The sequence below is a fragment of the Epinephelus fuscoguttatus genome, linkage group LG15, assembly GCF_011397635.1.
Source record: "Epinephelus fuscoguttatus linkage group LG15, E.fuscoguttatus.final_Chr_v1".
Classification (NCBI taxonomy): Eukaryota; Metazoa; Chordata; class Actinopteri; order Perciformes; family Serranidae; genus Epinephelus; species Epinephelus fuscoguttatus.
This window is the reverse complement of record NC_064766.1, coordinates 31,302,389-31,318,423: the sequence shown is the minus strand read 5'-3', so window position 1 is coordinate 31,318,423 and position 16,035 is coordinate 31,302,389. Positions and strand designations below refer to the sequence as shown.

The window sequence follows — 16,035 nt, the reverse complement described above, 5'->3', positions numbered from 1 at the left end:
AATGATGAAACGTTTTGCCAGGAGACTAGTGAAAGCTGTAACCACATGTGCTTTATTTGGTGAGAATGAAACTCTTAAAGTTGATTAATTTGTCTGAAATTTGGGGGAAACTTTGCTGTAAATACTGTTTGTAAACTTGAGTTAAAATGCTTAATCAGTAATATTCTACCCTATAAAGTGCAGGTTTATTCACATATAAATGAGCAGATTGTTGTATAAACATAGATAAGACAAGGTGTTTCTGAGCTTTTTAATATATGTTAAAGCTTCAAAGAAAGCAGCAAGAAACAATTATTTTCTGCTGACTAAAACAATCACTACAACTCAAACCATAAATGAAGACTATGCATAAGACACCCCACCCCTACCATATATTATTATTATTATTATTATTATTATTATTATTATTATTATTATTACACTGTTTTGACTATGCAAATTACTGGAACTGACTGATTGCATTTCACTTAAATATTCTCATGAATTCATGTGAAAAATAAGTTGATCATTCTTGTCCATTTGCTCAGAAATGAAAAGAAAATGAATTAACACATTCGTTGGAGGATACAGAGAAATTCCATGTTTAAAAACACGTTGACATTAAAAAATAAAACGTCTCGTCTCCTCTTTGATGGTTAGTGTCCGTCTAAAGAGAAATTCAAAAGTCTAATTTTTGTTTTTCCTGTGTTTCCTGTAAGCGGAACCTTTGTCCTCTACTGTCTGTTCAGGCTGAAAGACGGAAGTATATGTACGACGGACAAGCATGGGTACTCGAGTTGCTGCGCGTCAGGTGAATCAAAATGCTACCTAATATGACAGTTTGTTTATTTTTTTTAACTTAAAGTACAATTATTACATTGTTGAATATTTAATTTAATGAGCTGCGTGCTTAAAAATGTCGAAGAAGCGACTAACTGCCTGTAAGCGTCCGCTATAACCTTCATGTTTGCTAACATGCTAACGATAGCACAGCTGGTTTATTAGTCTATCTTCTGCTAACTTCTCGCAGTTGCTCTACAGCCATAACAGTTGTGCTGTTTAGACTGTTCACTATGAACGGGGACATAACTTAAGTGCCGTTTGTGTATCATAACCATTATTTATTTTCTACAGGCTCTCAGGTGGATTGTGAGAAATCCCCCCTCCTCTGTCTTCAACCCACTTCGGTTTGGGAGAAGCCACCTCCATCCTCTGTGCACTGGGTGCAGACTGTTCTGTTCCCCCACCAGCCAGAGCACTCTGCAGCCAACGCAACACAACCATGACCTCCCCTGTAAGCCAGTGGCAGAACTGACCCCACACTCCCTGCTGGATATGGGATTCACAGACACCCAGGCAGAGCAGATCTGTGAAGCCGTGTCCAAACTCCGAGGAGGAAATGCTGCCAAACATGCTCTGTCAACTCTCACAGCTCTGTTTGTCTTGGGCCTCAGTCCCTCCACTGTGCTGAAGCTGCTGGAGAAATGTCCCGAGCTGTACACTGTCAAAGAATTGCAGCTTCAGCAGCGCATAGCCAACTTGCGGAAACTGGGTTTAGTTGAAGGTGAGATTGTGATCACCGTGCAGTATAGTTCATCAAAACATTGTCGAAGTACTCAATATTAATGAGATGCTTCCTGTGAATGTAAAACCAGTATTTCTCCTTATACCTCCCTTCAGGCAGCCTCCAGAGAGTGGTGTCCTATTATCCCCAGATCCTCACTGTGCCTGTGAAGACAGTAAAAAGTGTGGTGATGTTCCTCAGGGAGAAGTGCCTGTTTACCGTCCAGCAGGTCACAGACATCCTCAGAGATACTCCGGCAGTCGTACTGGAGAACATGGATCAGCTGGAGTACAAGTTTCAGGTCAGCATGTAAACAAGACAAGAGAGGAATGAGGCAGTTTTATAGACACACAGGTGCATCTCAATGAATTAGGATACTGTGAAAAAGTTGAATATTTCTTCTCTGTTATGTCAGAATGGAAAATTGTATTTATTCCAGGCTCACAGAGTCTTGAGAAGAGCTCTAATCAGCCAATTAACTCACCTGCAAAGGTTTCCTGAGCCTTTAATCTCTTTGGGTGCATTCACACCAGGATAGTGCGGGGGACTCGGTTCAGTTTGGCGGGGAATGCCGAAAAATTTCACACCTTCATTTGGTTTGGTTCACTTTCACACTGCACTTTTTAAAGCGGACCAAAACACCTAGACAACTTCACGCAATTACAACAGCTGATCGTTTGGGGACGGTGTTGCCCAAAAACAACCACTGACCAGGAAGAAAAAAAGCATGAGGAAGAAGAAAACCCGGCTCATCCAAAAACGGAAATCCATCCCCTTCAGCCTGCTTGGTCACCACAAAAACACTAAGCACCAAAATGCATTGCGCTCTACATCACTTCCTCTCTTTAGTTCACTGGATAGTCCGTTTGCATTTCCCACTGTAAGCCAGTGTATTCCAGTGTGAATGCGTCCTTACTGCTACTCCCGTGACCTGAACCACACAGACAATCTATGCGGCTCAGGTCAGGAGGAAGATGAGAGACACCAGACTCAACAAGACAGATGAGCTGAGGGCTGCTATCAGAGCAGCCTGGGCTTCTATAACACCTCAGCAGTGCCACAGGCTGATGGCCTCTATGTCATGTCGCACTGATGCAGTAACTCATGCAAAAGGAGGCCTGACCAAGTATTAGGTGCATAAATGAACATACTTTTCAGACGGTCGACATCTCTGTATTATAAATTCTTTTTTTTTTTTTTTTTTTTTTTTTTGATTGTGTACATAATATTCTAATATTTTGAGATACTGGATTCTTTATTTTTATGAGCCATAGTCATCAAAGTTAAAGAAAAAGAAGGATATAAAAAATCAACATAAATAAACATTAGTTGCAGGGCTAATTGAACTATAAAGAAGTTCAATAGCTCTTCAGTCAGGCAACAGCTCCCAATGTATAAAGTACTGTTCTCATGGTCGACTGCAGATTTATTGACTTCCTCAAAACTTGACCAAACATCACATCAAAGGTCACAGCTGTAAAAGACAACACCCTCGCTGTTCACATAGACTGTGTCCCAATTCAAACCAGACAGTAATTACATACAGTGTACACTATTTACTTTTCTATTTAGTACACAAGAAATCAACATCGCTGTGCTCTAACAGGAAATGATTTAAGACAAATGCTGACCGTTGTCAGCCTCTGCTACACACTTCACAGACAGACAGTATTTATTCATGCCGTGTACCAGCAGCTGTTTCACCACCATCCACAATTTGATTTCTATCCAGCCGGGAGCAGCTCATTAATTTCCTTGTGTTGTAGGACAATGGTGTCCATTAACAGCACACTCAGAGCTAAACATTTTTAATATCCATGCTTATTTTTTTTTTTTTTCCAGCGTAAACACTCAACGTCAGAGCTATTCAGTTACAAATTTAATCGGGCTGGATTTAAAAAGAATTTTTTTTTAGCTTTTGGTAATGTCAAATTTTAAACATACAGATGAACGTAGTGAAAAATAGCAATGCTCATTGTTTCACTGTCAAAATAAAGAAGTGACGGTCACATATCTGACACAGGCACGTCACATAGCGCAGAAACAAAACAAGAAAAGAGCTATTAATGCCGTCAATTCACAAAACCATAACAGGTGGCAATAAAAATAACCAATAAAACACTATCTCTCTCTTCCAGTATTTACCTCCCTCTCTGCCTCACACACAAACACACAAACCTCACCTCACCTCACGTCACCTCATGACGTTTACCATCGAGGTCAAGGAAAAGCTTTAGGAGAGGACAGCTATTAGTGTGGTCATAACTGAGTCACAGCATGAGAAGAAAGCTGATTTGTGAACAATATAACTGGCAGTGTCGATATACCGATCCATCGAGCCTGCCTAGTTGGTACTGAGCATCTGTAACTCAACTGAGATGAGAGGGAAGCGAGATGGTTCTATCGTCAGCTACTTCAGAGCACTAAATGTAGTTAACATATTTCAGTTATATTGGTATATCAGATTTATGAATGCTGGGCCGCTCAGAGGTGGCGTCTGGGCCAGATGTCCCCATTCGTATAGGCCGCCTTTACATTTTCTGAACACACTGTGCAGTATGGAGTTGGGACACTGCTACAATACTCCCTCTGGTGGTCATAACTGAACTCCACATCCTTTTGCAACTGTGGCCGTGAATAGATCAGTGTTGTAAGAAAGGTTCATTTCAGGTTTTGTGCTGCTATTAACTGTGAAACTGATTATTTAGCCACTAACATTGATTACTGTAACGTCTTTTTTCACCTGTACACCAGCTCCAAATCGTTTAAAATTCAGCAGCTAGACACTTGACCAGAACAGGACGCCTATTTTGGCTTCCCTGCTTTGGCCTCTAGTCTCTTTTTAGAATCCCTTTTAAAGTTCTTTTAACTACATACAAGGCTCTCAGTGATCTGGCACCAGAGTATATAACTGAGGTCTGCTAGTCTGGGTCTTCTAACTGTCCCAGAGTCCAGGTTAAAGACAAAGGGTGGTCGAGCCTTTTCAGTTCTTGTCTCTCGGCTTTGGAACAGCCTTTCATGTCTTCGTTCATGTCTTTAAATCTCGTCTGAAAACTTACTTTTACAGACTGGCCTCTCCTGACAGTTGATGGGTTTATTGTATGTATGGGAGTGTATGTATTTGCAGCCATGTGTATATGTATGCATGCTTACAGGTATATTAATTAAAGGCGTATGGATATGCTTATATTTCTGCACATTGGAAAGCAGCTCAAAAAGTGCTCTACAAATAAAGTTGTTATTATTATAAATAATCTGATATATGCCGTATAGCCATGTTAAGTTACATCTTACTTTCTGGTTTCTAACAGCATGTATTAACTCATCTCTCCACAGTATGTCTACTTCCGAATGGGTGTCAAACAGGCGGAGATGGCGAAGTGCAGGTTGTTCCGTTTCACTCTGGACGAGGTGCGCTGTCGACACTGTTTTCTGGAGCGCAGGGGCCTGTATCAGACCCCAGACAAGAAGGGACAGACGCTCATCATCAACCCCAAACTGGAGAGCATCCTCAGCGCTGACGAGGACACCTTCCTCCAACATGTTGCCAATGCGTCAGCGGAGGAGTACGATGTATTTAAGAGACTGATGGCAAGAGAATGGCAGGAAGAGGAGAAGCACTGGGGCACCGTTGAAGCTGATAGTGACGGTGGCGAGGAAGAGGAAGTTGAAGACGATGAGGAGAGTAGAGGGAGAGATGGATACAGGAAGAGGAGGAGAAAGAAATGACAGAACACTATGGGAAGGACTGGGTTTGAAGGAGGAATTACATGATAAGAAAATCTGATGGTGATAAACTAATAAAATGTGTCCTTTCATCAGGTTGTTGAACTCAGATTTGTCATGAAGTGCTTTAGAAAATTCTTATCTAAAACACATGGGAAACAATGTCGCAGGTATCGTTACCTAGCTTGTTCTCTTTTGTGCCCATTGTGGTAACAGATTGGAACCAAGTGGCCTCTTTTGATTTGAGGTTCTGTGTTCATTAAGTGACAGCGTCAATGCGCAAAATGTGGTGACGTCAGTGTGGTTAGATTGATAGATGACCAATATATGGATGAGTCACACTTGTTGGATTGGAACGTGGTGAATATTTTCTTACATATATTCTTTTCATGGTCGAAAAGCTTTTGACTTTCCTTAAGTGACTCAACACAAGCTGAAGCGACAATCAAGCCCAAAATCAAAAATTCATATTTTTCCTTTTGGTGACCGAGCTCTGGGTAGTGACCGAAAGAATGAGGTCATGGGTACAAACAGCCGAAATGAGTTTCCCCCGTGGGGTGGCTGGGCTCAGTCTTAGAGATAGGGTGAGGAGCTCGGACATCCGGAGGGAGCTCAGAGTAGAGCCACTGCTCCTTTGCGTGGAAAGGAGTCAGTTGAGGTGGTTCGGGCATCTAATCAGGATGCCTCCTGGGTGCCTCCCGTTGGAGGTGTTCTGGGCACGTCCCACTGGTAGGAGGCCCCGGGGCAGACCCAGAACACACTGGAGGGATTACATATCTCATCTGGCCTGGGAACACGTCAGAGTCCCCCAGGAGGAGCTGGAAAGTGTTGTTAGGGAAAGGGACGTCTGGGGCACTTTGCTCAGCCTGCTGCCCCTGCGAGTAGAGAATAGTCAGATGTTGGAGATATCGGCTGTAGAGATGTCTGCTCTCTCTCCAATATAACAGAACTAGGTGGCACTCAAAAAATACATTTGAAAAACTCAACAGCAATGTCTCTTTCCAGAAATCATGACCTGTTACTCAAGATAATCCACAGACCTTGTTGTGAGCAGTTTCATGTAGGAACTATTTTCTCTTTAACAAACTACACCCGCCGACCGTATCACCATGTAGAAGGAAGAGTACATTTTCTGCTTGCTCACCTTGCACCACCGAGCTAGCTAATGTTACAGCTCAGCCAAGAAGGGCAGCAGTAATGTTTATATCCTGCACTGTCATGAGCTCGAGCCTCTTGTCCATGAGTAGTTGCACACTTCCTTCTGCATGGTGACCTTGTTGTGAGCAGTTTCATATAGGAACTATTTTCTTTTTACCAAGCTAAATTTGCCAAGCTTATCACCACGCAGAAGGAGGTGTGTGGGTTCATGCTTGTGAGAGCGCTAACGTTAGCTAGCTTAGTGGTGCTAGGTAAGCTAGCAGTAAATGCACGCTTCCTCCTGCGCGATGATATGATTTGCAGGTGTAGCTCTGTAGAAGGAAAATAGTTCCTATATGAAACTGCTCACAACAAGGTCTGTGGATTATTTTGAATCACCAGGTCATGATTTCTGGAAAGAGACATTGCTGCTGAGTTTTTCAAATGTATATTTTGTTGCCGCTTTGAGCACCACAGGCCGAGTGCCATCTAGTTCCATTATATTGGAGAGAAGGCAGATATCTCTACAGCTGATATCTCCAACACTCAGCAACTCACACCAAAATAATCTAGACTGATAAACAGCACTACAGGTAAGAGGACAAACATGTATTTTTGATTTTGGGGGTGAACTGTCCCTTTAAAGCAATTAGAGTTTGACATCCTTGATGATTGGTGTAAATTCCAGTAAGATGAAAATGTGAATTTAGTCAATTTAAACAAGATGGTTTTCAAATGGCTTTCTTGAATCAAGCCACTTAAAACTTCTTGGATATAAAACATGGAAGAAGTGACAGCATGAGAAGCAGCGAAGAGGATAAAAGCTCCACCCTGTAACTATGTGACTGACAAGTGGCTGTAGCTTTCTCCATCCCTTACAGTATATTATCTGTGCGAGTCAACAGAGTACATCAGATAAGGCCAGCGTGTGAGACCAGTCGTACAAAACATCCATTGATTTATAGAAGGGAAAAGTCCTAATGTATGTGCAACACAGAGAGGTTTTTCTCTCCGGGACATCAGGTAAGAAAACCTACCTTTGGTCAATCAATAATTTGTCGATGTGTGTGTGTTCTCACAAAGACACAGAAATAGAACCAAGCGATTATCTGTTTCAGTCTCTAGTGTTTGTCGGCATTTGTGCAGAGGGGTGGCAGTGGCATAATTATGTTTGCATTATTAAAATTTTCATTTTAGCTTTTAATACTGATGCCAACCCAAGAGTGTCGGGAAATTTATGTATATTAAGTTCCAAAAATTATGTTCCACTCAAACTGCAGCTGCAGTTGATTGTTAATTTTTAAAATATAAAATTTTAATGTGTATTTTGTAATACAGCTTGCATTGACTTAACAACAGATAACTTCAGCTTGTTCATTTGCATTTGTTTTGTTTGGCAACATAAAACACAAGCGGCTAAGTCTTCTACTGTGTGTTCATATTTGAATATTGGCTTTTCATTTTCATAATGGTGTTGACTGAACTAATCCAGCCTGGGCTATAAAAAGCAAAGAGGGAACTTTTAGGACTGTGTTTAGGTTTTGTGGGAGGGCCCCCACCCCCCCCACCCCACCCCCCCCAGTAAAAACATGTACATAGGGATTTTAGTTTGACAAAATTAAGGAAATTTACACCATAAATTGATGCAGAAAAATTCACCAGAATGCAGAAAAAGTAAGTGTTTAACGCTCAAAATTTCTGTTGGAGCTATATTAATGTGTCAAACCCAATGTTAAAACAAACATACGCCTTTGCAGAAGTTGTCTTGTGGCGTCACAAAACCAACAAAAAAAGGCATTCTTTAACGTTGGGATGATGCACGGCTGGTTGACGTTATAGTTTAATAGTGACTGGCGGTGTCAGGGGGAAACACAGCAGGACAGGGACGAAAGTTAAGGCAGCAAAAGTCCAACTGGGCGGGAGGGGTGATGGATGGGTCCAAGAAACACTGACTTTCACCCGTGAGAGTGGTATTCATGTCCCGTAAGATTCTAAAGCCAAACCCTGTTCTTTTTGCCTAAACTCAACCACATGTGTTTGTTGTTGAAGGAAAAAGTCAATTCTTGGTGTTATACTGAATGAGTGCTTTTATTTTTAAAGAGACTGTATGGTGGTATGTAAATGGTGAATGTCCTGTGAAAATGGAAGTGTATTTTGAAAGAAGACAATGCATGTAACAGGCAGAACTTGACACGCTGTCCCAGACCCTCAACAACCAACACACCCAGGGTACCTTTCACGTCATATGTGGACATGGAAAGTCCATGACCAAACATCAGTCTGTGACGAGGTCGGAGTGAGAATGTGTTTGATGGGTATGAACACCTTGAGAGATATAGTTTAAAGACCATATTTCATTTTTCATATTTCAGTTACTGTTACTTCTTTTCTCACAGCAGTTAATTTGGTTATAATTATATGAAAAATATATGTAAAGTAGTCTCACTACTCATACAGTAGACCAGTGGTTCCCAACTGGTGGGTCACGGGTCCATTCTGAATGGACCGCAAGTGACTTGCAAATGTGTGAAGTTTGTAAAAAAAAAACAACCACACTTTATTTTGGAGTACAGTGAATTTTCGGCACAGAGATTTCATTTTGAAGTGCCGTATCCTGCTGTAGTGTGACTGACAAACAGACTGCCACTTAACAGAGACAGCAAACTAGCTCAACGACATGGCCAAGCACAAGTATGACGAATACATTCACCTTTGTGGACCAAGGAGAAATCTAGACCCTGTAGACCCTAGAACCATCACTGCACTAGACTGTGTATTTGGATGCATTAACGTGCTTCTTTTTTTACGTGGTCCGCTCTGCTGATATTAATTTATGGTCTTTTCATTAACAGGAAGTTGCTGGAGGAAGTAGTCAACACATCATAAAACACACCTCAGTCAGAGCATCTGTGCCTCCATTCCTCAGAAGACAAAATGACCTCATCAATGTTGATTTCCATTTCAAACATCACACAGGACTGGGAGGAGTGTATACGGAAGTGGAACCTAAATTTGTTTATCATCCCTGCTACAGTCATCACTCTGGCCACCTTGGTGGCAAACCCCATTCTCCTGACGTCCATTTTTCTGTCCCGTGCCTTGCGTCAGGAGACACGTTACGTTCTGGTGGCCAACACCCTGACAGCAGACATCCTCTTCCTCATCCTCAACCTAACTATGGTGATATGTAATGCTGCCAAAGCTCGATTCTACTGGCTGGTGTGTGAGCTGATCACAGCCGTCACTGTCACCGTCTACTGCTGTGCCATCCTCACAGTCACCCTCATGGTGGTCGACACCTACGCTGCGGTTCGCTGGCCTCTCCGTTACCATGACATTCTTCCACCAGCCCGCATCCGCCGTATTCTGGTGGGGGTGTGGCTGCTGGCAGCCATGTACCCGTTCACCTTGGTGATCATAATGGAGGTGAAGAGGGTGACTCCTCATGAGACGGGAGCTGTGTGCCTGGTCCTCATCTCCCTCGGCCTCATTGAGGGCCAGAACAGAGATCAGATCCACATCTACTTCTTCATCACTGCACTCATCTGTACTATACTCATTTTATACTGCTACATTCGGCTCTACATGGTAACAAGGACCCAAGGCATCTGGCAGAACCGCTTCTCCAGGGCCCGGGTTACGCTGCTGGCTCACGGGGTTCTTCTTTTGCTCTACTTTGTCCCCGGCTTTGTTTTCACTCTGGAGCTCTCCCTGTTTCCAAGGAAAGACATAAGTCAGGATGTTCGTGTGTGGATCAGCACAATCAATATGTGTATTCTCATGTTGCTGCCCAGAGCGTTTGCTCCATACCTGTATGGGCTGCGGTACAGGGAGCTCTCTGACACTCTGATGCAGCTGCTGAAACAGCACAGGAGACTCGGCCAGATCACAGGTTAAAAGAAGACACTTACAGACTGTCTATTTATCAAAATGTCTCCAATGGATTTATTTGTGATGCACATATTTTCTGTTGTAACTGTAAGGACAGTAGCCAGGATGAGTTCAGATCCCCCAAGTGCAATTTTATTTTGACTAGCCATCAAAAAGAGTCTATTTTTCTATTTCCACATTTTCTACATTCATTTAAGGGTCCCATATCATAAAAAAAAATCTGATATCCGTGTCTTCTTTTTATTATAGAGCAGGTATAGGTGCTATATAAATATTGTTAAAGTGTCAAAACGCTCAGTCCACAGAGAAATGCATCAAGTCTGTATTCAGAAACTGTGCCTTTGAATGAGCTGTCAGGACTTCTGGGAAGTTGTGATGTGAACACTAACCAATCAGAGCATGCCGGGCTGTTTTTATCAGTGGGGGCTTAAAGAGGCAGGTAATAAAACGGGCGTTTCAGACAGAGGGTGAATACAGGTATATTCAGGCAGACAGTTTGAGGAAAATAAAGTGTTTTTTGAACATTAAAGCGTGAAAATTTTTCAAGCAGAAACCAAAAATGCAGGCATGAACTTAAAATGAGCATAAAATAGGACCTTTAAAATATATTGTTTATTGGTGTATATTGTCTAAATTCTATGTCCAAGTAACCCTAAAATCCCTTTATTTTATCTTTCTTTTTTTGGCTTTACAGCAGCAAATGTAAAAATAGTGACTCTAAAACACCATGTGTAATTTGTGTCTAAATTTAGAGCGTAAACTCCTCCTCAGCTCGTTAAACTCCCCATATTCCCAGAAACAATACTGAGGACATGCCCCCTGTGTTCCCAGTGGTAGCTACAGCCCTGGTTACTGCCCTGTCCATGTTTTCCATTGCATCACCTCAGCGAGCCTCATTTTCTTCTAAATAACACATATCATGGTTACAGTGAATTAGTGATCCAACACCCCCGCCACCTGCCATCGTGCGTGTTGTGTGTGTAATGAGAGCTAGTTTAATGCATGTGTGGATCCGAATGAGAATATGCTTGCACTCTAAGTTTATGTCTCAGTGTTGAGGCGTCTTTAATCCCATGATTTAAAAAATAAATAAACTGTGCAACCCATATGTGTATTTTACCCTCATTATGTAATGTAAAAGCTGCGCAGAACGTGACACTAAGCCTCAGGTTTATGATCATACTGTTGTAACCAAGCACTTTACTCCATTTGCCCTCACAGCCGTGTTTGTCTAAATCTGGCTGTCCAAGATCATTAACAACTGGCTGACTGACAGAACACCTTCCCTCGTTTAGGAAGGTGTGGTGGATAGTGATGAGTCAGACATCCTTGCTGCAGGGACTTATCTTTGTGTCTGCGGTGTGTCATCAACCGGTACAACCACTCAACAGCAGAGGGACACATTTGTCTGTCCACGGGGCTGCGTCATGACTTTTTCCTGCGGCAAATTCAAGCGTGTTTGCTTGTTATCGAGCCACTGAGCCTCGCTCACTGCCAGCCTGTCTACATTTGTAGGTGGATCAGATACACACAAATATCACATTTATTGTTTCCTCATTTTTGTATCAGTTTCCATGGCACCATAAAACATGTCTGATTCTCTTCTGTTTGATTGATTACCTCGTTTTTATTGGACATGTTTGCTCTTGGCAGTGAAGCTCAGTTATCTTGAGAGTCTTCCTTGTGGTTTTCTCTGACTACTTGTTGTCCTGGTGAACTTGTACAGCAGGTGCCCAAAACAACCTGCCTTGTGCAGCTGCTGATGTGTCTAAACTGCTGGATGTTCCAGTTGGTTTGTTTTACTGTTGGTGACAAAAGCCCGTTCACTGCACCTGTGTGACTTCAGGGACAGAGACCTGTGACTGTGAGTGGTCCTGCTCTGCATTCATGGTCTGATAAGTGGTGGCCCTGTGACTTAAAGGACAAAGACAGCAGACACAGACACAAATACGGTGTATAGCTACATAGATTAATTACAAAATAGACATAGTGTCAGAGAAAAAAAATGTAATTAAATTACAGTTACACACAGTTGATGAGGGTAACATCCAAAGATATTATTTTCTGTAAAAAGCGTGTTTGTAGAATATAACATTAATTATGTTGCCTTGCAGGAATAATAATAATAATATGTATGCATATGTCTGCTCTGATGAAGGTGTAATAGACCGAAAGCTCAACAATAAAGTGAAACACTGCATCCTGCAGCAGCTCCTCTGGCTCCCCATCACATACCGCATTCAATACAAAATCCTACTCCATACATACAGAGCCATCCACAGTCTTGCCCCTCCATACCTTTCTGACCTCATTAATATCTCTGTACCTACCCGTACCCTCCGATCCTCTTCCTCCATCCATCTCTCTGTTCCCTCTGCTCGCCTCGTCACCATGGGGGGCCGAGCATTCAGCCGCTCGGCTCCTCTGTTTTGGAACTCCCTCCCCCCTGACCTCCGCAACACAGACTCCTTACCCCTCTTTAAAATCAGACTGAAAACCCATCTGTTCAAACTCTCATACTCCGTCTGATCTTTGCACTGTCCATTGTATTTTATTGTTTGTTTTTATCCCTGTTTTTATGCACTTCTGTACTTTTGTAAGGTGACCTTGAGTGCCATGAAAGGCGCCCTTAAATAAAATGTATTATTATAATTATTATTATTATTATAGATGTAAGAGTACGGAAATCTTTTTCTACCTAATGCATTATTGAAAATCTACATGACCACAGAATCATTTGATACAGTGCAACTGTGTGATGTCATCATGTCAACATGGACCAAAATCTCAGAGGAATGTTTCCAGCAACTTGTTGAATCTGTGTCAGAAAGAATTAAGGCAGCTCTGAAGGAAAAACCTGCAACCAACCTGGTACAAGCAAGGTGTGCCTAATAAAGTGGCCAATGAGTATATATAATACGTACCACCAGCACCTGTAATCAGATGTAATAGGTTACATTACTTTGATTATGCAATCAAAGTAGGTATATTCATACATTTTAACAGGGTACCTGGTAATCTGAAAGCTGTTACATTTCAGGAGTACAAAAGTGAACAGTATATGCTCTCCAGCCACTTTATTAGGTACATCTGCTCAACTGCTTAATGCAAATAGTTAATGAGCCAGTCATGTGGCAGCAACTCTGCATTTAGGCATGTAGACATGGTGAAGACGACCTGCTGAAGTTCAAACCAAGCATCAGAATGGGGAAGAAAGGTGATTTAAGTGACCTTGAACGTGACATGGTTGTTGGTGCCAGACGGGCTGGTCTGAGTATTTACTGGGATTTTCACACACAACCATCTCTAGGGTTTACAGAGGATGGTCCGACAAAGATAAAATATCCAGTGACCTTGTTGATGCCAGAGGTCAGAGGAGAATGGCCAGACTGGTTCAAGATGACAGAAAGGCAACAGGAACTCAAATAACCACTGGTTACAACCAAGGTCTGCAGAAAACCATCTCTGAACCAACAACACGTCCAACCTTGAAGCAGATGGGCTACAGCAGCAGAAGACCACACCAGGTGCCACTCCTGTCAGCTAACAACAGGAAACTGAGGCTACAGTTCACACAGGCTCACCAAAACTGGACAATAGAAGATTGGAAAAACGTTGCCTGGTCTGATGAGTCTGGATTTCTGCTGCCACATTCAGATGGTAGGGTCAGAATTTGGTGTAAACAACATGAAAGCATGGATCCATGCTGCCTTGTATCAACAGTTCAGGCTGGTGATGGTGGTGTAATGGTGTGGGGGAGATTTTCTTGGCACACTTTGGGCCCCTTAGTACCAACTGAGCATGGTTTAAACACCACAGCCTACCTGAGTATTGTTGCTGACCGTGTCCATCCCTTTATGACCACAGTGTACCCATCTTCTGATGGCTACTTCCAGCAGGATAACACACCATGTCACAAAGCTCACATAATCTCAAACTGGTTTCTTGAACATGACAATGAGTTCACTGTACTCCAGTGGCCTCCACAGTCACCACATCTCAACCTATGAGAGCACCATTGGGATGTGGTGGAACAGGAGACGAATCTGCAGCATGAAAAAATAACTAATTAAGCAGCATGTGCAGTGAGTCACAATAGTGAAAAACACGTCAGCCATCTATCTAAAAACAATGCATTTTTAGCAAACCATAAAATTGTGTTATTTAACATTTGGCAGTTTAAAGTGATCACAAAATATGTCTCCTTACCTTAGCCAAACAGCTTACATAAGTATTTGTGAGATGAGAAATGAGGCACTTGCCATCTGCACTCTCTTCAATGTCTTGTGGCTAGATGATATAGCTTGCTGCTTTCAAAAGGCAGGTTAAGACAGGAAGTGCTTCTCAATTAAAACCCACATGGTGGCATTAGTATGGATTCACTCAATTTTCTCTCTTTTTAAAATGACATAAACAGAAGGCGTCTGTTTTATTTAGCTATAATAAATGGATTTTATTCCAAACTTTTTTTTATTTCATACTTACTTAAATTATATCTACAAAATCAAGGATTAAATAAATGTTACCTAATGTGTTATTCGATGCAGAATAGCTACCGCTCCACCTCACTCGGTCTCACATCGTATACGTATGCATATGTATACTCTGATGAAGGTCATAGATGTATTTAAGTGTGTGGAAATCTTTTTCTACCTAATGCATTATTGAAAATCTGCATGACCACAGAATCATTTGATACAGTGCAACTGTGTGATGTCATCATGTCAACATGGACCAAAATCTCAGAGGAAAGTTTCCAGCAACTTGTTGAATCTATGTCAGAAATATATACATATATATATATATATATATATATATATATATATATATATATATATATATATATATTCACTTTTTATTTTTTTGTTAATAATTCATGTTTATTTTAACTATATATTTGTAAATACTATTGTTTAAATTTCTTATATTTTCATGTATCTTTCCTCTCTTGCAAGGAGCACCTGTAACACAACAATTTCCCCTCGGGAATCAATAAAGTATTTTTGATTCTAATTCTGATTCTGAATTAAGGCAGCTCTGAAGGAAAATGGGTCTAACCTTGTACAAGCAAGATGTACCTAATAAAGTGGCCAGTGAGTGTGTATGTGTATATTCTGGAGCCAAGCTGTAACTCCCACTGACATAAGTAGCTATGATGTGTAAAGGGAACAGCTCTCTCGAGTACTACACACATGCACCGAAACAGGGTAAATAGGGGAACTGTTACAACGTGGACAATTTCAGGGAACTCTGCTGGGAGCTCTCAGAAATATTTTGCAACAGACTGAGGAAGTTGTGACACTTTGTTCCAACTTAGCTCCTCCTTCCTCCTCACCTGGGAAAAAAAACGCAGCATGCTTCGTTTCATCCTGTTTTCACGTGTCCTCAGTATCACATTACAGCTATGTTTTTTATGTGCCATTGTGTGTCGGTGTGACAACAACGTCAATACACGGAAGGCTGTTGTTATATACATACAGGGTATTAAAGTATATATAACGATATTTAGGTGTACAGTGTACTATTAATATTGTGGTACAAAATGTCTTCTTCAGTTTTACACAAATACCGCCGTAAAACTGCGGTTGTTTCGCGTGCATTGCTCAACCGCCGTCACTTCTTCCCAACTTTTTCACCATGATAAGTTTGTTTGCAAACAAAGGACAGCCACGTGGAGAACGAGAGGCTCACGGGAAATGTCGTTTCCTGATTCGGGCTGACAGTAAGCGGCAGCAGCC

At 41.7% G+C, this 16,035-nt stretch overlaps 2 protein-coding genes across 4 annotated transcripts; both read left to right on the top strand.

Moving 5' to 3' along the window:
• Positions 1 to 734: 734 nt before the first annotated feature.
• Positions 735 to 5,344, top strand: mterf4 (mitochondrial transcription termination factor 4). Its single transcript, XM_049599158.1, has 4 exons — positions 735 to 790; positions 1,114 to 1,543; positions 1,660 to 1,844; positions 4,880 to 5,344. The coding sequence occupies exons 1-4, from the start codon at positions 764 to 766 to the stop codon at positions 5,270 to 5,272; spliced, it is 1,035 nt and encodes a 344-aa protein (XP_049455115.1). The 5' UTR covers positions 735 to 763; the 3' UTR covers positions 5,273 to 5,344.
• A 1,516-nt stretch (positions 5,345 to 6,860) lies between these two features.
• LOC125902644 (probable G-protein coupled receptor 148) lies at positions 6,861 to 11,817 on the top strand. 3 transcript variants are annotated; one of them, XM_049599160.1, is made up of 3 exons: positions 6,861 to 6,999; positions 7,312 to 7,429; positions 9,259 to 11,817. In XM_049599160.1, exon 3 carries the CDS (start codon positions 9,341 to 9,343, stop codon positions 10,301 to 10,303), a length of 963 nt encoding a protein of 320 aa, XP_049455117.1. In that variant the 5' UTR covers positions 6,861 to 6,999; positions 7,312 to 7,429; positions 9,259 to 9,340; the 3' UTR covers positions 10,304 to 11,817. The 3 variants fall into 3 exon arrangements, with proteins under 3 accessions (XP_049455117.1, XP_049455118.1, XP_049455116.1); XM_049599161.1 differs by lacking the exon at positions 7,312 to 7,429; XM_049599159.1 differs by having other exon boundaries at positions 6,861 to 7,429.
• Positions 11,818 to 16,035: the final 4,218 nt, after the last annotated feature.

What these genes read in the sequence shown, in the direction of transcription:
- LOC125902644 (XM_049599161.1), top strand. Translation starts at nt 9,341, where the DNA reads ATGACCTCATCAATGTTGATTTCCATTTCAAACATCACACAGGACTGG.
- mterf4 (XM_049599158.1), top strand. Translation starts at nt 764, where the DNA reads ATGGGTACTCGAGTTGCTGCGCGTCAG. An exon ending in CTCGAGTTGCTGCGCGTCAG is followed by an intron (nt 791 to 1,113) that starts GTGAATCAAAAT and finishes TATTTTCTACAG; the next exon opens with GCTCTCAGGTGGATTGTGAG. An exon ending in GAAACTGGGTTTAGTTGAAG is followed by an intron (nt 1,544 to 1,659) that starts GTGAGATTGTGA and finishes ACCTCCCTTCAG; the next exon opens with GCAGCCTCCAGAGAGTGGTG.